Source organism: Mastomys coucha, unplaced genomic scaffold (genome assembly GCF_008632895.1).
Source record: "Mastomys coucha isolate ucsf_1 unplaced genomic scaffold, UCSF_Mcou_1 pScaffold6, whole genome shotgun sequence".
Lineage (NCBI taxonomy): Eukaryota > Metazoa > Chordata > Mammalia > Rodentia > Muridae > Mastomys > Mastomys coucha.
The window spans coordinates 22,998,251-23,014,448 of record NW_022196912.1 but is presented as its reverse complement, the minus strand read 5'-3'; the positions used below and the strand labels follow the sequence as shown (position 1 = coordinate 23,014,448).

General features: G+C 41.3%; 3 protein-coding genes across 6 annotated transcripts in view; 2 read left to right on the top strand and 1 right to left on the bottom strand.

The window, feature by feature from the left end:
- Ppp1cb (protein phosphatase 1 catalytic subunit beta) overlaps positions 1-5,784 on the top strand; it is a 33,698-nt gene extending 27,914 nt beyond the window's left edge. For both annotated transcript variants that reach the window (XM_031355334.1, XM_031355333.1), the window contains 2 exons: positions 306-440; positions 3,991-5,784. In XM_031355334.1, the coding sequence (XP_031211194.1) occupies positions 306-440; positions 3,991-4,095 (240 nt within the window). In that variant the 3' untranslated portion in view covers positions 4,096-5,784. The remainder of the gene's footprint in view (positions 1-305; positions 441-3,990) is intronic.
- A 6,219-nt stretch (positions 5,785-12,003) lies between these two features.
- Positions 12,004-12,765, bottom strand: LOC116080505 (basic salivary proline-rich protein 2-like). The gene has a single exon (XM_031356874.1). The coding sequence runs from the start codon at positions 12,763-12,765 to the stop codon at positions 12,004-12,006; it is 762 nt and encodes a 253-aa protein (XP_031212734.1).
- Spdya (speedy/RINGO cell cycle regulator family member A) overlaps positions 12,280-16,198 on the top strand; it is a 38,824-nt gene continuing 34,905 nt past the window's right edge. The window contains exon 1 of one of the 3 annotated variants that reach the window (XM_031355870.1): positions 12,280-12,413. Coding sequence is in view for 2 of the 3 variants with exons in the window: in XM_031355868.1 (XP_031211728.1) it covers positions 12,764-12,952 (189 nt within the window). In the remaining variant the exon portion in view is untranslated. Of the gene's footprint in view, positions 12,414-12,439; positions 12,953-16,198 lie in introns of those variants that run through there. The other 2 variants (XM_031355868.1, XM_031355867.1) reach the window with 2 other exon arrangements.

Genomic DNA, 16,198 nt, shown 5'->3' with positions numbered 1-16,198 from the left:
TTTCTTTTTGGTTTTTGAGACAGGGTTTCTGTGTGTAGCCCTGGCTGTCCTGGAACTCACTCTGTAGCCAAGGCTGACCTCGAACTCAGAAATCCTCTTGCCTCTGCCTCCCAGGTGCTGGGATTAAAGACGTGCACTACCACCACCCGGCTTGTTTCTTTTTCACCATATTAGGAATACGGTCAGGGAGTTGGCACCTGATACAGAGAGGCTTTGACATTGTCTGGCCTTCTCTTCATTAAGCTGCATTAGCATATATGGTTCAAATGACCCACTAATAAGTGTTTTTATTATTTCTTTGACAGGTGGTGGAAGACGGATATGAATTTTTTGCTAAACGACAATTGGTAACTTTATTTTCTGCCCCAAATTACTGTGGCGAGTTTGACAATGCTGGTGGTATGATGAGTGTGGATGAAACTTTGATGTGTTCCTTCCAGGTAAGACAGGAAATGCAAATGTCTGTGTGTCTGCCTTCCCTTCCCTTCTTTCCCTTCCTCTCTCTTTTCTTTCTTTGAGTCAGGATCTCTCAGTATAGCCTGGGCTGACCTTGAACTTACACTTGCAGTCCCCTACGTCAGTAATATCAGGGTGATGGGCATATATTGCCCTTCCTGGCTTGTTTTCTAGCAATTTAGACAATCCTTAATACTGTTGTCGACAGTAATTTTTCTTTTTAAATAATCTCTTTGAGCGGAGCGTGTTGAGAATGAGTTTAATTCATAATTCATTACCATTCAGGGCTGGAGATACAGTTCAGTAGTGAAGTACTTTCTTATCACACGTAAGACCTTTGGTTCAGTATCCAGTACAGCAATGGAGGGGCCCCTGCTCCACCCCCTCAGGAACTTAAAAAAAAAAAAAAGAACAGACAAAAATGATTACCATCCAGACTCCATTAGAACTTTCTTTTTTGGTTGTGAACTTTCTAGCTTTGGGGCTATATAACTGAATAGAGTTTCATAAAACTTTAGGTTGCACCATTCTTGTTTCAAATGTTTAAACTATTAATCCTCCTGTTATATACTGGATAGTGTATAATTACTATAGGAACGTGAATGGCAAGCTGGGAAGGTGGCTCAGTGAGTGAAGTGAAAGATGCAGACGTTAGTCTGGATCTCCAGTACCCATGGAGCAGTGGCAAGTGCCTATAATGTCAGACTAAGGAGGTGGAGACAGGAGGATACCCAGGGTTTGCTGGCTAGCCACCCTAACCTGTTAATGGACTTCAGTTCATCAAGCAGTTGAGGAAGACACCCAACACTGACTGACCTTTCTGTCATACACAGGTATCCTCCTACACAGAAAAGAGTGAGTGCAGTGGATAAATTAGGTTTTTGTTTCATTTTGCAAGATTAATGTATGAGATAGGCTTTGGGGAAGAAAGAGATAAAAATAAGAGTGTTTACCTAAGAAAAGGAATTTCTAGTTATCTTAAGTACACTTACAGAAACTTTCAAAGGATTTGCTCTCTGTTGTGCTGCTTGTGCAAACTGTTCTTTCTCACTGGCTGAGAAAGCTCACTGCTGCAATATGTACACATTGGGATTGCATTCAGAACTGATTACCAGCATCTGAGGATTCATACATTTCCTTGTAGAAAATGGCACAGTATTTGCATATAACCCATACATAGCCTTCCTTTCCATAAGGTTTGAATTATCTCTTAAGTTGTTTATAATTTAGAGCCTGGTACAGTGTACATGCTGTTTAAATTAGAATCATGTTGGCCTAGGGGTAGTAATGCATTTTAATCCCAGCACTTGGGAGGCAGATCTCTATGAGTTCAAGGTCAGCTGGGTCTACAGAGTGAGTTCCAGGACAGGCATGGCTACAGAGAAACCCTGGGGGATAAAACAACAAAAACCAAAACCAAAAAAATTCATGATGTTTAGAGAAGGCCAGAAATGTCCATACGTGTTCAATCTAGAAACTTCTTTTTCTGAATAATTTCACTCTAATAAATAGTTCACTCCAACAGCTGAACTAAGAGGTTGCAGACCACTGGTGTGTACAACTGTTAGCAAGGTTTCCCTACCTCTTTGCCCTTGTATTAAAATACATCTATCAACTACAGTTGAATGTCAAATGGTTGGTATCTTCATTATATATCAAGGGTTCTGACCAAGTCTTGTACTTCAGCAGTTGTCAGAGAATAATCGGATTAATGTATTTCTTTTACTGGGACACTCTAGCACATAGAGTAATTTTAAGAAATACTATACAGGGAGTAGAGAGATGACTTACCAGCTGTTCTTCATTTAGCGGACCAATGTTCAATTTCCAACACCCACATGGCAGCTAACATTGTAACTCTGGATCTCAGAGATCCATCATCCTCACGTAGACATAATGAAGGCAAAACACCAATGCACGTAAAGTTAAAAAATTATTTTTTAAAAACTACATAAATTTTCTCCATACTTTTTATTTCTAACAAGTAAAACCCTATTTGTGCCCACTATAATGAGTGTAATAAAAGTAACAACTGTTAATGCATGATGTGGTTGGATATATCTTTAATCCCAGCACTCTGGAAACAGAGACGGGCAGTTATCTTTGAATTCAAGGCTAACTTGGACTACTTAGCAAGCTTGAGGCCAACAAGATGACATACTCAGACCCTGTCTTTAAGAAACAAATGTTACAAGGGCACAGTGCAACAGTGTAAAACTTAATACTAACGATGGGAATGCACATTACTGCAGCTGCCTTGAAACACGGTTTGGCAGGTAATTAAAGGGTCATGACATTGTGTCATTAGATGATTCAGCTCAATTAGATTGACACAAAATCTTTTATAACATTATTTATAATAGCTAAAAATGGAAACAACCCCAGAGCCCAGCTGAAGAGTTGATAAAGAAAATGTGCTATCCATCTATACAATAGAACATTTTAGGAATAAAAACAGCTACAGATCCTGACAGCACAGCATGGAAGAGCTTTGAAATCTTAAATGGGAGAACCTGTTCACACAGATCATGTTATTTGCTAACAGTATTAGTGATGCTAATAATTGGTATCAGTTATATGAAATAATGTAGACTCTGCAAGACTGGAAGGACACAAGGTGGGTGAGTGAGTGCTAAGGATTATGAGGAAGGAGATGGAGAATCAGAATGTGACGTGACTAAGAACAAGGAGTTTTGGGGGGTTGGACACAAACTACTAAAATCAGATAATTGTAGTAAATATATATAGCATACTAAGTAAGTAAATAAACATACTAAAAACTTGTACACTTTAAATGATTAAACTTGATGATATGGAGTGGGCCATGATGGTGCACGCCTTTGATCCCAGCAGTCGGGAGCAGAGACAGATAGATAGATCTCTGAGTTTGAAGCTAGCCTGATTTACAGAGTGAATTTCAGAACAGCCAGGACCACAGAGGAACCTTGTTGTGGGGGTAGGGAGTGAGGGTGTGGGGGAGACTTAGTCCTATGGAAAATATCATCAAAAACTTTAGATTTACCTGTATATGAAAGATACAGTAGCTTATGCCTGTAATCTCAACATTCAAAATGGTGGGGCAAAAGGGTCGCCACAAGTTTGAGGTTGGCCTGACTACACCAACAATTGTATCTCAGAAAACCAGGAAGAGGTCCGAATTAAGATGAGAACCTAGGGGTTTTGATTCAGACCAGTATTTTTTCCTCTCTAATAAGGTGAACTAGTAGAGAAGGGTTTTTGTTTGTTTGTTTGTTTGTTTTTAAACTTAAATTTAAGGGCTTGGCAGTTACTAAGGCAGAATATCTAAGCTGTGTTTCTAGAATCTAAAGCAGATGTTAAAGTGTTCTTCCTTGGGGAGGGCGGTTCTGGAAACCAAATCCAGGTACTTCTGTTGAGCACTCATGGGGCTGCCTTGCCATTCTTACACTTCAATCTAAGAAATGCTTGTGCAGAGTTGCTGAGTTACCTTTATTTTCACTGGACAATTGATGACATTGAAAGAATAATATTAATAAATTATTTATTTATTTCAAGATATTGAAACCATCTGAAAAGAAAGCTAAGTACCAGTATGGTGGGCTGAATTCTGGACGTCCTGTCACTCCGCCTCGAACAGCTAATCCACCTAAGAAAAGGTGAAGACAGGAGTTCTGGTAAAAGAAACCATCTGATTTGTTAAGGACATACTTCATAATATATAAGTGTGCACTGTAAAACCATCCAGCCATTCGACAACCTTTATGATGTCACACCTTTAACTTAAGGAGACGGGTAAAGGATCTTAAATTTTTTTCTAATAGAAAGATGTGCTACACTGTATTGTAATAAGTATACTCTGTTATAATATTCAACAAAGTTAAATCCAAATTCAAAAATATCCATTAAAGTTCTATCTTCTCATATCACAGTTTTAAAGCTGAAAAGCATCCCAGTTAAACTAGCTCTGTTAGTTACCAGATGAAAGCATGAAGATCCATCTGTATAATGTGGTTTTAGTGTTGCTTGGTTGTTTCATTATTTTGGGCTTGTTTTGTTCTGTTTGTTTTTGCTAGAATAATGGCATCTACTTTTCCTGTTTTTCCCTAAACATTTTAAAAAGTGAAAATGGGAAGAGCTTTAAAGACATTCACCAACTATTCTTTTCCTTCACTTATCTACTTAAGTAACCATTGGATCTTACTAAGAAAACTTACGCCTTATTATAGTAAAAATGAACTTTAGAGGTCGATAGGTTTTAAAAAATACACAAACTATCTGATCCAATGATTTTAATTAAACAGTTTGACTGGGCAAACTTTGCAGCTGATAATGAATATTTCGCTTTTTACAAAATTGCCACTGATTTGGATTTGTGCACTCTAATCTTTAATTTATTGATGCTCTATTGTGCAGTAGCATTTCATTTAAGATAAGGCTCATATAGTATTATCCAAAACTAGTTGGTAATGTGATTATGTGGTACCTTGGCTTTAGGTTTTAATTCGCACGAAACACCTTTTGGCATGCTTAACTTTCTGGAATTACCATCACCTGCATCGGTTTTGTTTTTGGGGGTTTTTGTTGTTTGTTTGTTTTAGATCCACAGAACATGAGAATCCTTTTTGACAAGCCTTGGAAAGCTGGCTCTCTTCTTTCCCTCTCTCTATGTGAAGGATGTATTTAAATGATCGCTGGTCAGTGGGACATCTGTCAGCTCTGAGTATCGGGTGCTTCACTGTCTAGTAATTGCCATGTGGATGTTTTTGACTGTAAGGCTATGTCACTAAAGATTTTTACTTTGCGTTTTCATAATCAAAGGTCCTGATGTGTATAGACTTGCTTTGTAGTGAAGTATAGTAGCAATAATTTCTGTACATGATCAAGAGTTTATTGCAGCATTTCTTTCCCTGTTCTCTTTTTTTTAAGGGTTAGCATTAACAAACGTCAAGGAGTAGCAAAGTCAACAAAGATTTTAGGAGGAGGAATTAAGAACACACACAGATTTGTGGTTCTTTGGATGTGACACTTATTGGATGTGATTCTAATGTCCTTTATTGAACATTGTCAAATTTGTGAGCTTCATAGGGATGGATATAATGTTTATATAATGCCCTTCTTATGTGTTACCATAGATGTGAAACCTTATATTGTCTTTGAAAATGTTAAATTGAGAACTCTGTTAACATTTTATGGATTGGCACATTATATTACTGCAAGAAGCATTTGATTTTCAGCACAGTGCAAAAGTTCTTTAAAATGCATATGTCTTTTTTTTCTAATTCCATTTTGTTTAAAGCACATTTTAAATGTAGTTTTCTCATTTAGTAAAAGTTGTCTAATTGATACAAAGTCTGAGTGATTATTCTGTGTTGTTTTGTTTTACAGCGAGCTATGTAAGCACAAGTTGACATAGACTGAAGCATGGACAGTTCCTGAGCTGTCTCCATGTTCCACTAGGGTCACACAGGCTTTTATTTAATGCTGTTTGATAACTTTCATACTGGAGTATAAATCAAACAATTGCTAATAGGATTTTAGATGTTATCTCTGAGTAATCAATACTTAAGGTAGCTCAAGGAAATACGTCTTAGTCGGAGTTAATCTACACTAATCTGTAGCTTAAACCGGTTTTTATAAATGTTCATTCAAATTAAGACTGGGGGGAGGGAGTAAGCAAATTAGTGTTGGTTGTTAAAGGATAGACATTTACCATGTTGAAAAATTATCCAGATCTCTTGAAGCTACTTTACAGCTTCTCATATATAAGTACTCAGTATATCATGTGCTCCTAAGAATGATAACACAGATTATTAATTATACCAGTTTACTGACAAAGTCACAAAGGCAATTAGTAAAATACTGGCTACCTTTAGCCCCACTATTGGTGAGGCAGACAGGTGAATCCATGACTTGGAGCCTAACCTACATATTACAGCGCCTGTTTACTAGATGAAAAGCTACAAGGAATTGCTGTTTGTAGGGCTAAGCCAAGGGGATCTGCTGTTTTATGCCCTCTGTGAGTACCAGGCACACATGGTGGGTGCATAGACATACATGTACACAAAACCCTCATATACATAAAAATGAAACATTTAAAGGATTTTTTTATTAAGTGTTGAGCAAATGAGTTTCTTGATTGGAGCGATTGTCACTGTTTTTGTTGTTGTTTGTTTGTTTAGAAACAGAGTCAAGTCCAGGTTGGCTTCCAGCTCTAGTCTCCTGCCTTAGCTCCGTGAGTGCAGCAGACACTGTAGGTCTGACCCATGCTGGGTTAAAACAGCTGTGTTGCCAGGCAGTAGTGGTGCACGCCTTTAATCCCAGCACTTGGGAGGTAGAGGCAGGCGGATTTCTGAGTTCGAGGCCAGCCTGGTCTACAGAGTGAGTTCCAGGACAACCAGGGCTACACAGAGAAACCCTGTCTCGAAAAGCCAAAAACCAAACAACAACAAAAATCCTTGTCGGGGTGCAGCGGGGGAAGAAAGAAAAAAAAGGATATAATAAATTAAAAATTACATAGGGGCCTTAAAGGGAAAGAGACTTCCTTTAAAACCTGAGGGGAGCTTCAGATGAGTGAGGGGAAGAAGGGAAGCCACCAAGAGAATGGTTGGCAGGGTTGGGGGGGAGGAGAGAAGGGCCTTCAGAAAAATCCAATTCCCCCAAACAAAGGGTACCCCCTTTATACATGCTTTCACAGGATGGCAGGAAGTTTCATATCAAGTACTTTAGATGAAGGTAGCCTATGTGTCAGTCCACAGATAGTAGCCAAGTTAATGCTTACACCATGCTAGCTCTTAGCTACTGCACAGTCTCCCTGAAAGCCACAGCGTGGGTGTGGCCTGATGCCATCTGGCTGTGGAGTGTACATGATCCCAGTCTTAAAGGGGCAGGTTTGTGTACTGGCACTAAGAAGTCCCAGGTGCTCTCAGTTAAGATTCTGCAGCTAGCTCATTATAGGAAGGGTGGGAAATTTACATATTCAAAGTCAAACATCCGCAGATAACTTTCTTGTCTTGATTTCTGCAGTCTGCATTCTTCCATATCTTACAGACATCCTTGTAGCGAGCCATTTACATTTTTTTTGAGAAACTGGTGTACTTACATAATGGTGTATTTTTTACACATCCATCCAATCAGTATGAACATTTTAAACAAAACTTGAAAGCAGAAGAGATTGTTGCCTCATTTGCAAAACAAGGATTGTGTCATGGGTTCAAGAAAATATGGAGAAAGGCCAGCAAAAATATTTTCAGTGAGGAACAAAATGGTACTGTGGAGGAAACTGTACAAAAAAGCAGATTTTTTATTATTTTTGTATTAAATGACCAGGCTGAATACTTGGTTTCAATTAGAAAATGCACAATAAAGGATTTTGCACAGCTTGTGTCTCCAGGTAATGGGGGCTGGGAGAGAGATGGGTATCCATGAATGTGGTCGCTATCCTTGGCACTTAAGGGTGCCAAAAGAAAAAAAGGAACAGGCAAGTAGTCACCTCCTCACCTGTAGGAACTACAGTGGGTGAAGGAGTGTGCAGAATCTGAACAGTATTGGCAATCTGTTCATTGGGTATAAATTTGGATTGTGGGACTGGAGAGATGGCCCAGTGGGTAAAGAGCACTTAATGCTCTTGCAGAGGACCCAAGTTTTGTTCCCAGAACCCATATCAGGCACCTCACAACCACCCCTTACTCCAGTTCCCAGACTCTCATGCCCTCCTCTGACCTCTAATGGCATCTGCACATAGGTGTTGCACTTAAACTTAGGCGCGCGAGTGCGCGCACGCGCGCGCGCACACACACACACACAAATCTTTAGAATTGAAATATTTGATGGGTGATGCCTATTTACATTCTTGTAATTGTTTGTCTATACGGTTACATATGTTCTTTGTATATATTTTTGAAATATGTAAGATTTTCTTCATGTAAAATTGTATATGAATAAGTAGCTTTATTTTAAAACCCTAAGCACCTAATGAGGTCTGCCAAAACTGCTGTAAGGACTTAAGAGTTGCATAGCAGTCCATTTCCACCTTTGTCAGCTCTGCAGACAGGATGTGAGATCTGAGGGTGAGGCAAGGCTGCATAAAGCGACACTCTGGGCTTCAAAAGACAACACTCTTATGGCCCTGTTCCAATTCCTACATATAGCAAACAAGTCAGACTCATTGACTTAAGCTGGGCCTTGCAACATTGACATCAGTAGGAAAGTTAAATGGTCAAGAAAGCATATTATAAGCTAGGTTTAATTTTTTTTTAAGTATGTTTTTGGGGGGTTTTTTTAGTTTAATTTTATTTTTTTTAAGATTTTATTTTATGCCGGGCGATGGTGGCGCACGCCTTTAGTCCCAGCACTTGGGAGGCAGAGGCAGGCGGATTTCTGAGTTCGAGGCCAGCCAGGTCTACAGACTGAGTTCCAGGACAGCCAGGGCTACACAGAGAAACCCTGTCTCGAAAAAAACAACAATAACAACAACAAAAAAGATCTTATGTATGTGAGTACACTGTAGCTGTCTCAGACAAACCAGAAGGCGGCATCCGATCGATCCCATTACAGATGATTGTGAGCCACCATGTGGTTGCTGGGAATTGAACTCAGGACCTATGGAAGAGCAGTCAGTGCTCCTAACCTATGAGCCATATCTCCAGCCCCTAGGTTTTTTTTTTTTTTCTTTTGGTTTTTCAGGTTTCTCTGTGTAGCCCTGGCTGTCCTGGAACCCACTCTGTAGACCAGGCTATTCTCGAACTCAGAAATCTACCTGCCTCTGCTTCCCAAGTGCTGGGATTAAAGGCGTGTGCTACCACTCAGCTTAATTTTTTTTTTTTTTAAAAACGTGGAAATGTTTCAGACATATTTAAGAAAACAAAAATGTAGAGGCTGGAGACTGCTCTTCTAGAGTTTCTGAGTTCAGTTCCCAGCATCCACATGATGCTTACAACCATCTGTAATGAGATCTGATTATCTCTTGTGCATGTGAAGACGGAGTAGTCGTACACATAAAATAATTTTTAAAGGAAAACAAAAAAGTACAATGTTTAGTCTGAAAAGTTGTGATTATGGATACATTCTTTAAGTACAATGAGAACAAACTGCTTCTATTTCAGACAGTGCTAGAAATGAACAGGTTGCAAAATTCTCAGAAGGTGAATACCAAAGGCATGGTTCAGAGATTGAAGAACAGGAAGGGTAAGAGCAGTGGGGTGGTGGCTCACACCTTTAGTCCCACTACTCAGGAGGCAGAGGCAGGCACCTGTGTGTGCCTCGTGCCTACAAAGTCAAGAAGAGGGTGTTGGGTTCTCTGGGACTGGAATTACCAAGAGTTGTGAACTGTGTGTGCTGAGTATTGAACCTGGATCCTCTGGAAGAGCACCTGTTGTGCCCATATCAGGAAAACCCCAAAGAGACCACCAGGAACCACAGCTCTGATGCCAGCACAGGAGAGTATTCAAGCTTGAGCTCGGACCACAAACCTGATGCAACAGGATAGGAGAGCGACCCCAAGGGGGTTTATAAAGGAAAAAAACCTCAAGGGAGGGTTTCCAAGCCTTGGCGTTACATAAGAGGGTAAAGGAATGTTGGCCTTTAAGCCAACTGGTTTACAGCACCTGAATAAACCACAAGGAGGGAGCATCAAAAAGGAGCATCTTGACCTGGGAATGACTTAAGTTTTAAGCACACTCTGTTATCAACTAGCTGCAGCTGCTGTGTCTATTTTGCAACTGCCAGGGACATTTTGTGATTTTTCTCAGACCTCAAGGGTAGGGACCATGTTAACTTAGAATGGAGTCTTAAGAACAAAATGGAGTTTATTCTGCTACCTCTGTCCCTTCACACCCACTGCCATCTCTCCAGCCTCCAGAGAGTTGCTTTAAATACTGAGTCATAGTGAAGTCTCAGGGTGAGAGAGACAAGAAAGAAACGATGCTTTCTATGTATCTGTCCACTACTAATTAACCCACAATATGAGATTTGTTCCAGGATGACACATTTGTGTTTATGCTAAGACATACTAAGGTCACATCAGCTGTCTACAGTTACACTGCCAGTAAAAGAAAAAAGTAATACTAACTTCAAACCAGAACTCAAATTCTCTAGTGCATTCACATTGTACACAAAAATAGTTTTAAAACAAAAAGATACAGGATTGAGAACATTCCTGAAGGCCTTGCTGGTTGTAACCTTTTAAGCCAAAATATTAGCAATGTAACTTTCTCAATACCTTTATTTTATCAAATTGACTTTAATACAAAAATCAAATAAAATACAAATTTAGTTATAATTATTTATGGAACACATCAGTCATGGTGGCACACCTGAGAGATGAAGTTACTTAAGTTATCCTCTACTATGTATGGATCAAGTGGAAACCAGCCTTGGATACACAAAATCCTGTCTTACTCTGTCTCTCTCTCTCTCTCTCTCTCTCTCTCTCTCTCTCTCTCTCTCTCTCTCTCTCTCTCTCTCTCTCTCTCTCTCTCTCTCTCTCTCTCTCTCTCTCTCTCTCTCTGTGTGTGTGTGTGTGTGTGTGCGCGCGCGCGTCTGTGTACTAGTCAAGGAAAAGGCTCATTGTGTCTTGTATTCTAGTTATTTCTGTATCTGTCCTCAACTATTTTACAACATAGTGCTGTTTGTGTGCTGGAAATTCATTGCTCAGTAAAGCACACTTTATACGAATGGTTGGAAATTCGCGATCACAAGAATCCCCGACACCTGGGGTGTGGGGGTGGAGGGAAAAGCCAGAAGAGTAAAGTATGGAGCCGCCACCTAAAGGGTTTCTTGACACTTTTATTCACATAAGGGCCATGGGTGAAACAAAAACAAAACCTCAAAAGCTTCCCTCCCCCAAGAAAAATTAGTTCCCAAAGTGCCCCTTGTAAAAGTGCTTTTTAGTGTAACTATAATATGCGTTTGATGATCAGAGTTGCTGACCGAGGAACTAATTGCTTGGAAGTACGGCAAACAGACAAGGCTGAATCTCTCTTAAATGCTATAATTATAACAGAAAACCATAGAAGCAGCATCAACCACCGGAATGATTTAAATATGGTTCTTTTCTGGAGTATGCAGTCAGTAAGACATGAAAGACTAACAGCATGGAAAAACGGATGTGGTGTGTCAACAGACAAAAAAAGGAGAAATGGGACTGGAGAAATGGCTCAGTGGTTAAGAGCACTGACTGCTTTTCCGAAGGTCGTCCTGAGTTTAAATCCCAGCAACCACACCAGGGCTCAACCATTTGTAATGGGATCGATCGGATGCCGGCTTCTGGTGTTTCTGAGAGAGTTGCAGTGTACTCACATACATAAAATAAAATCTTTAAAAAAAAAAAAAAAAGGTTCTGTATTAGAGGGATGATGGTACTTGCAAGCATTGATTAAGTACCACCTATATCCCAGGTGTCTCAGGAACGCATGGGGCTGACAAAAGGAGCATTTAGGGCTGTGAATGAGAGAACATTGCCCTTTGCTCACTAAAGGCCACTTTATTCACACCTTTTGAGCTAGCGTGGGTGGGCTCTCCCTCCTCTTACACACTTCGTGCACAAGGGAAACAGCGTTCTCTCTGAAGCACCTAGGTCCAAGGCGCTTGTAGAGAGGCAGGGAGAGGGAACGTCGGACAGCCCCGGGCCTGCCGGGCAACCCTGTCTCCTCTTCCAGTACGGGGCTCCTCAACCGCTCCCTTCGGACAGCGTTCGCGGGAAAGCGCGATCGCACCTAGAAGGTCGGGAAAGCTAGAGCGGAATAACGGCAGGAGGCGGGGGGCGCCAAGCTCGGCGCGGGGGCGGGGCGACAGCGCCGGCCCCGCCCCCGGCCGTTCCCGTGCTCTGATTGGCTCCGGCGGCCGCGTGCCCCCGGCCCGCAGCTTAAGGTCCCTAGGCGGGTTTTGCGGCCTGCTGCTAGCGACCAGCGCGCAACCGCCTGAGGTAGATCCCTGAGGCGGAGGCTGCGGGCCGCTGGCTCTTCGCCCTCCGTCCTGCACAGGTACCTTCGCCCCGCCCCGAGCGGTCGGGCCGGTTGGCGAGTCCCGCGTGTCGCCGGCGCCTGGGCCTTCCACTTGCTCCCGCAGTCCTGCGTGAGGAGGCGGGGACGCCGGCCTCAGCGCCGCCTCCCCGCGGTCTCGCGGCCTGGAGCGCCCCGCCAGCTCCAAGGGCCGGGACGCGGGCGGGCATCCCGGAGGCGGGGACGGGAGCAGGAGGCGCGGGGCCAGAGGAGGGAGCCCGGCCGGCTGCGGAGCTCGGCGTCGCGGCTCCCTCCAGCAGGTGGCGCCGGGTGGTGCACGGTGGGGACCGAGGCTCGGCCTCTTCGCGGGGCTGAGGGATGAGTCCTGCTGCATGGTCCAGTGTCCCGCGCCCCCAGCCCGGGTCCGACCTGGGTATCTCCAAAAGTACGAAAGTTCTCGTGCCTGCTTGTCCCCAGGCGTCGGGGATTGGCTATCAGATTTTCATACGGAGAAACTATTTCTATTTTATGATTTATGCCAGACGCAGAGAGAACTTTCTTCAGATGCTCACAAAATTCAGGTGTATTTACAAAGCATACAAACAGAACCCCAAATCTCACAAACCTAGGCATCGTCTTTATGAATTTTGCTATGATTTTTCAAATTTTAAGTCAAATGCATGCACCTGAATTGAAGAATCTTTAATTTTATGTCGTGAGACTTTCCCTTCAGCGGTCCAATACCTGCTCACTCTAGACAGGGAATTAATGACATACCAAAGTTGGGATTCCACCCAAGTCCAGTCTGGTGAAGCCCGAGTTTACAAGGGTATGGGAGAGGGCTTACTGGCCGAAAGAAGCCTGTCTAAGCTGCATCACTGAAAAGCCCACCCAGCACGGGGGACGACCGCAAAAGCTGCCTGCAGACGCCCCTCCCCAGCAGTCCTTACTGCTTTAGAACCTTGGAGAGGGGGCTGCTGGATCTTGTGAATTGTTGATTTTTTCTGAGCCTTGTTTTGTTTACTTCGTGAGTCTTAAGCAGCTTCCCTTTAGGACAGAATGTGTCTTGTTTGGAGAAAATCACAGAGCTTCTCTTATTTCCCCCTTTCACTCTTTCTCTAGAGAAAAGCCCCATCTTTTAATTTGTTCTTTCTTCCTTTCCTCTTACAGCAGAACTCTTAGTCTTTGATGCATCTAAAAAAAAGAGCTAAATTTAAAAGATACCGCAAAGTAGAATTTGACACAGGCTGTAGTTTTTCTTCATAAGCTCTTTTAAAAAAAAAAAAATTTATTTATATGAGTACACTGTAGCTGTCTTCAGACACACCAGAAGAGGGCATCAGATCCCATTACAGATGGTTGTGAGCCACCATGTAGTTGCTGTGAATTGAACTCAGGACCTCTGGAAGAGCAGTCGGTGCTCTTAATCCCTGAGCCATCTCTCCAGCCCCTCTTTGTAAGCTCTTAACTGCACAATTTTGATCCAGTCTTTATTAACTTCAGTGAATCTCTATTGGGAATTTCAGATATTCCCTTTTCCTGTTTTTTCAAGTCTTAGATGAAATAATCTGACACATGAGGTTTGCATTTTCTTATTTACTTATAGTTTCAATATAAAAACATTGTTGGAAAGTCACTTACCATTGAGTAAAACCTAGCTCCTGAAAAATGTACCACAGTATTCTGCATTCTGATATGTCCTACCGCTGCATCTAGCCCTGCCCTGCTCCATTTGAGAAGCTTAATGACTGTTTGGGCTTTTGTTGTTGTTTTTTTTTCCCCCAGAAGAAAGACGGATGAAGGAATCAAAAGACAAGAAATAATTGTAAAACTAATTATAATTTCTGTCTAGTTTGGTTGTTGGTTGGTTCTGTTTGTTTGGTTTTGAGATAGAGTCTCTATGTATTGTCCGTGCTGGGCTCAGACTAAAGATACAGCTGTGGCTACAAGTGCTGTGGCCAGCAGTCTTCTGCCTAGTCCATCCTCTCTCTCCCTCTCCCCATCTCCCTCCCTATCCCTCTCTTCCTCCCTCTTTCTCTCTTCCTCCTTCCCTTCCTTTCTACACCACACACACACACACACACACTCTGACACACCCCTCTTGCATTCCTGCTGCCTTCCAAGGCCAGGAGAAGGCATTGAATCCCCTGGAACTGGAGTTGGATGCTTATGAACCACTGTGTGAGTGTTGAGATTCAAACCTGGGTTCATTGTAAGAATGGTGAGTGCTCTTAACTGTTGAGCCATCTTTCTAGGCCCTCTGCCTAATTCCTTATAATCCAACCCTACACTGGTTAATACTGTAGCCACATATGTGACCATTAAACACTTGAATTTGTCTGGGTACAACAGAAAAGTTTGATTTTTATTTTTACTTAATTTAAATATAAAATGAAAGGAGTGTAAAATATTATCTTACATAATTTTTTTGTTATTGTTGGTTTTTTTTTTTTCAAGACAGGGTTTTTCTGTATAGCAGTCCTGGCTGTCCTAGAACTCAGTTTTTAGACCAGGCTGGCCTTGAACTCACAGAGACCCTGCCTCTGCTTCCCAAGTTCTGGGATCAAAGGCATGTGCCATCACTGCCCAGCACTACTTCATTTTTATAGGACTATATTTCAAAGTAGTTAGTAATTAGTATAAAAATTGAGATATGTATAAAATATTAAAAATGTACCAGACTTAAATGATTTAGGATTTCATAATGATTTCATTAATTTTTATATTGATTAGATGTTAAAATTACACGTTAGATCTATTGCATTATATATATATATATCAAAATTAACTTCCTTTTTTTTTTAGCACTGATTATTGAGCCCAACTCTTGTGCGTGCTAAACAAGTAGCTATAGTTCCAGCCCTCATGGGTTTTTTTAAATACAGCTTTAAAAATATAAAACTATGGGGAGGGGGCTGGAGAGATAGTTCAGTGGTGAAGAGCACTTGCTACTGTTCCAGGGGATCCAGGTTCAATTCCCAGCACCCACATTGTGCTCACAACTGTCTACCACTCCAGTTCTAGCACATCTGAAATTCTCAGACATGTGCAAGCAAAATACGAATGCACATAAAATAAAAACAAATACAAAATATAAAACTATGGATATGACTCTCAGATTGGACAGTATTGAAAGCATCCAGCTAGTTTTTATATTAGGTAGAGCCTCACCTCCAGCAGAGAAGTTTTCAAGAGACAGGAGAGAAAATCTGTATATAACTCTTTAAATGCCAAGGGCAGTGTGACTGTCTAGGTCACTATGAGTCATAGATTCAGAGGTTCTCCTAGGATCTTGGAGTTGTTCCTCACTTTGTCAATTCATCTCTCAATTTTGTATTATTATAGAAACAATTTGATCAAAAAGTAATATTGTAATAACATTCACTAATCAATAAATCCCAAATAGTAATGATCATTCATATTGTTGAATAATGACAGATAAATTTCATTCAGACTTATATAGTACTATATATTAATATATGCTTATAGTCAGCCATTCAGATAGGATGGTAACAACTTTAAAAATTAGATTAATTTAGAGCTGGGCATGGTGGTATATATAGCTTTAAACCCAGATTCAGGGGGCAGAAGCATGCAGATCTCTTGTGAGTTTGAGGCCAACCTAATGTATCTAATTAGTTCCAGGCCAGCCAAGAACTAAATATTGAGACCACCCTCAATGTCTCAACAACACTCTTCCCTAACATCAAATTGTAGGAACCCTACAAAGCACATGTGCCATTTATTTGCTAAAACTTTTCAGAAAATACCAATAACTGCTTATTGAATATGGAAACTTTGTGACCAAGGAAAACTTACCAGGAAAA

Bases quoted from the DNA above. Each gene is read 5' to 3' on its own strand.
- LOC116080505 (XM_031356874.1), bottom strand. From the start codon at position 12,765: ATGCAGCAGGACTCATCCCTCAGCCCCGCGAAGAGGCCGAGCCTCGGT.